At 37.8% G+C, this 3,997-nt stretch overlaps 1 protein-coding gene across 1 annotated transcript; it reads left to right on the top strand.

Annotated features, from left to right (window-relative positions):
• The first annotated feature begins 1,247 nt into the window (after positions 1-1,247).
• LOC135688222 (uncharacterized) lies at positions 1,248-3,694 on the top strand. Its single transcript, XM_065204969.2, has 2 exons — positions 1,248-2,413; positions 2,743-3,694. Exons 1-2 carry the CDS (start codon positions 1,936-1,938, stop codon positions 3,030-3,032), a joined length of 768 nt encoding a protein of 255 aa, XP_065061041.2. The 5' UTR covers positions 1,248-1,935; the 3' UTR covers positions 3,033-3,694.
• The last annotated feature ends 303 nt before the right edge of the window (positions 3,695-3,997 follow it).

The following is a 3,997-nucleotide window of genomic DNA, read 5'->3' on the forward strand; positions in this document are numbered from 1 at the left end:
AAACAAGAAAACAAAAATACATATAACAAACAGATATATTTTGGACTAGATCAAGCTCACGGAATTTTAAATATACTAAATTGCTGGCTAAATTTTCATTTAAAGGGGCACCCCCGTTCCCCCTGCAGCTACTTGACTGTCTTGTAATATGTGGTGTGAACAATTTTTTTGGCGGTATAGAGCTTGAAAATGGCTTTAAAACATTTCACAACATACTAACTAAAGCTGTTATATCTGTCACTCCTCAGAGTACAAAACGTGATAATAAGGGTCCGAAATAACACGATGAAGAATATATACCCAGTTGTTGATCGAAATAGGCCAATCAGAAAAGTGCAAGCGCAAGACCGGTATAGTTGACCAATCAGTGCCGCGAGCCTAAAGAAAAATTACCACTGGAGTCCAAGAGAGAAAACGAACTTCTTTTGTCTACACAATGCCGGTTTTTTAGATTGTATATCAAGAATGCATTCCTACGTGTTGCATAACGTGATTTTGTTTCAGCTTTATTTATGCAGATTTTGTCAAGTGTAGTCGTCTCTCTATCATTCTTCTGACTATATAAAATTCACCCCTTACTGAGTATTGATACAGGGAAAATCAATCAGCTTGAAACTTTTGGTTAGGTTAAAGCCCTGGTCAAACGATCCAACATTTCACCCAACATTTCGCCCAACATTTTTCTTTTATGTTGGAATGTGATCCAACGATGGTGTTCAAACGATCCAACATTTCAATAATAGCTGAGGAAAGGGTGGGGGATTAGGGCGAGCGTGGCACTGACGTGGAGAGTCACATGTTGATGTGACTGTGACTTACAGCAGGGATGGTGCCCTTTTATAATCTGTGAATCAGTGCTGCAAACATGTCGCTGCGCAGACGATGCACGGTGATGGAAATGTTGGATGAAATGTTGGGTAAAAATAACAACAAGCTTTCTAATTTTTTGGGAATAAATGTTGGATGAAATGTTGGATGCGTTTGAGCGGGGCTTAATTGAAAAACTGATACCCATAATTCCACAATTTTTTGGAAAAAGGTATTCGTAAATAATGGCACGTCCCCCGTACGTCAAACCTATTAAGTTACCAACCCCCCCCCCCCCCTGAGCATTTCCTCCATTAGAGAAAAGTTAATGTCTTTTATCTTTCCAAGGGAAATCTTGGGCCAGACTTGAGGTATGGGGTTTCCGCCATTTATCACCGCTTTTTCTGATGGATTTAGTCATGTTCCAAAGTTAGAAACATCCCACTATCTTGAAGGCAGCTTAATAAAATTGTAGATGATTCACTTGGCTTTGCTTTGTCTTAAATGTATGCTCGCCCACTTTCTGAAACCGTGAAAAGAACTGCAGAACAATTCTTTGTAACAGACGTTTGTCTTCAATCCTACGTAATTCTTAATTCGCTAAACTATAACACTATTGATACCCTCCTCTACATTAGTAAATATTGTGCCCACATCAATGACTTGGTAGATGTATTACTGCTCAATGTATAATGGTTGGCAAGAGACCTGCTTAGATCCAAGGAGAACGATAGGTGTGGGAAGCGATTGAAATTCGTCGTTATGAAAAGCTTTGCCGACAACTTTGGGTGGCATTAATTTTACTAAGGGGAGTATTTAAATTCATATCTCTTGAGGAAATGTGTAATCAGATTTAAATGCGTATGGTGTTAAAACTAGAGGCTGATCGCTTTGATGCCGGTAAGTGGAGTTATAGCCAACTGGTGCAATATAGGCTTCAGCTGCAGGAATTTCAAACTAGGCGAACTCCAGCTTATAATCTGAAAGGTGCTACAAATCAGTGGGGAAAGGTTTCATCAAGGCAGTCAAAAACACGAAGATACATATTCATTGGTTAAGTGTTCTAAGAGCCGCAAAGAAGGATACGGTTCACAAGAGCTACTTTATTAGTTGGTATAAGGACCAAAAATGGATCTTCACGATGGCATGGGTGACATGCAAGTATGCAGTTTTCCAGAATGTAACCTTTTGGCGGACAGCAAAATAGAATCGACGACGGACAAACAGAATCAGTTAGAGGAATTTAAAGCAAAGCGAACAAGAAGACTGTTCTCTTCTGCCAGTAGCATTGACTCGGGGATCTTTATTTCACCGTATTTGGACAAAATTTTACATGACTCGGAAATCCAGTCAACAGAAGAAATAATAATTGAAAATTGCCACTGGTCGACTGAGGAAGCCGATCTAATTCTTGATTTGGAAGGGCTGCTATTTCCTGTAAAGAGGATGCTGCTATGGGAAAATTCTGGGTTCTTCAAAGCTATCCTTGCCAACGTATCGTTATTAGATGATGATACGTTTCAAGTGTTGAAAGTCAAGGGTATAAATCCACATGACATGGAAGACATTCTGAGATACTTTCATGACGAATACCTTGATATTCCAGGTGGGTAGTGCAAATTAAAAATGTCACCCTCTCAACTCAAAAGTTGATTTTTTGCCACCCTAGTGTCTTCAATTTGCGCATACAATCTTACTACAAACACCTTTAGACAAATTAAACAATCCTCTGAAAGAAGCGGATCGAATATGACAAGTCTTTATTGTTATGAAAAGCATGAAATTAAACAACTGTTGTAAAACGAAATTAACCAAGATCGATAGGAATTTTACAATCATTTAAACATGCTTTTACACATTTTCAACCAAAATGAGTGTTGCTGCTCTTGGATTCCTTTTCAATCATCCCTTCTTATATTCTTTATTCTTTTTCAGAAATCGAAGTTCTTGATGTCCTTAAAGTAGCATATAAATTGGATTGCACCAAACTTGTTGCAAGATGCCAAACGGTTCTTTTAAATGCAGTTGATGTGCACCCGCTTGATCTATTAGATATATCCAAAAAGTACAACTTGGAAACTCTCAAAGCGAAGGCTATATGCCAGGCATCTTTAGAGCCAAAAATAACTTGCTACCAGGAATTTGAATCTCTAGATAACAACGTGCAGGCTGCGATTATAAGGAGACTGGTAGCAAATTTGGCTACCCAATTCAAAGGGGTATAACTTTGAAATTTATTTTATGATGAAAGTTGTTGTGGGGTTGTGGCGGCGAAAAAATTTGCTTGGTCATCGCTAAACGCTGTTGACTAATGTATGGCTCATTTGAAATGTATATAGTTAGATGTTTATTGTAAAATATCCTATAGTAACCAAATGCAGAATTTATCGTAAAACAGAAAACTGGAGATGCACTAGGCATATGAATGTGATTATTTAAGAGGGGATGTGAGGGGTTATCCGCTTGTAAAAAGGACACTTTTTATGTTAAATTAAAATGACAGCGGTCCAATATTTCGTTATAAAAGAATCGGCTTCAGTGACATCCAATGCCTTCTCCAACTAAAAATCATTAACAGAGCTTTACAATTCAGGGCAAAGAGGACAAAGATAAGGTAATATACTTTCTGAAATTTTCTAACAAATTTCGTTCTTGAGGCTATGTAATGTATCCTATGACCCTGCCTCCTTATCAACTGCACCCTCGGAAAGGTGGTAGAAAAAAATTACAAAGATGATAGCTAAAGAAGTTAGCTAACTTGTTTGAGTCGTTTTGCGTCTCCTATTTTAGTGTTTTGTAGATAGTTCAACGTTGAAAAAGAAGTCTATGCAGTTTTACGCAGTTAGTTTGATGTTAAGACATTAGAATGTTTGTAAATTTTATTCAACATATTGAATTTTCATTGATTCAAAGAACTAAATGTTATATACCAAATTCCTTTTTGTTTCTCAATCATCATCAGGACCAGGGATGTGCCGATAGGGTGGGGCGTGGGGACGTATAGGGGGCGTCACGCTTCCTCAACTTTTGCAGAATGCAAGAAGGTTGGTCATTAAGCGGAGACCTTAGCATTAATTAGGAAGTTTGACCAAATTTCAACCTGTAATTCATTTATTTTGTTGGTCATGGTTGGTCATTGGAAAGACATCTTTGTTCATAGTCGACTACATTTTTATCTTTTTTATATAAG

The sequence above is a fragment of the Rhopilema esculentum genome, chromosome 19 (assembly GCF_057945365.1).
Source record: "Rhopilema esculentum isolate cy_ngs chromosome 19, ASM5794536v1, whole genome shotgun sequence".
Taxonomy (NCBI): Eukaryota; Metazoa; Cnidaria; class Scyphozoa; order Rhizostomeae; family Rhizostomatidae; genus Rhopilema; species Rhopilema esculentum.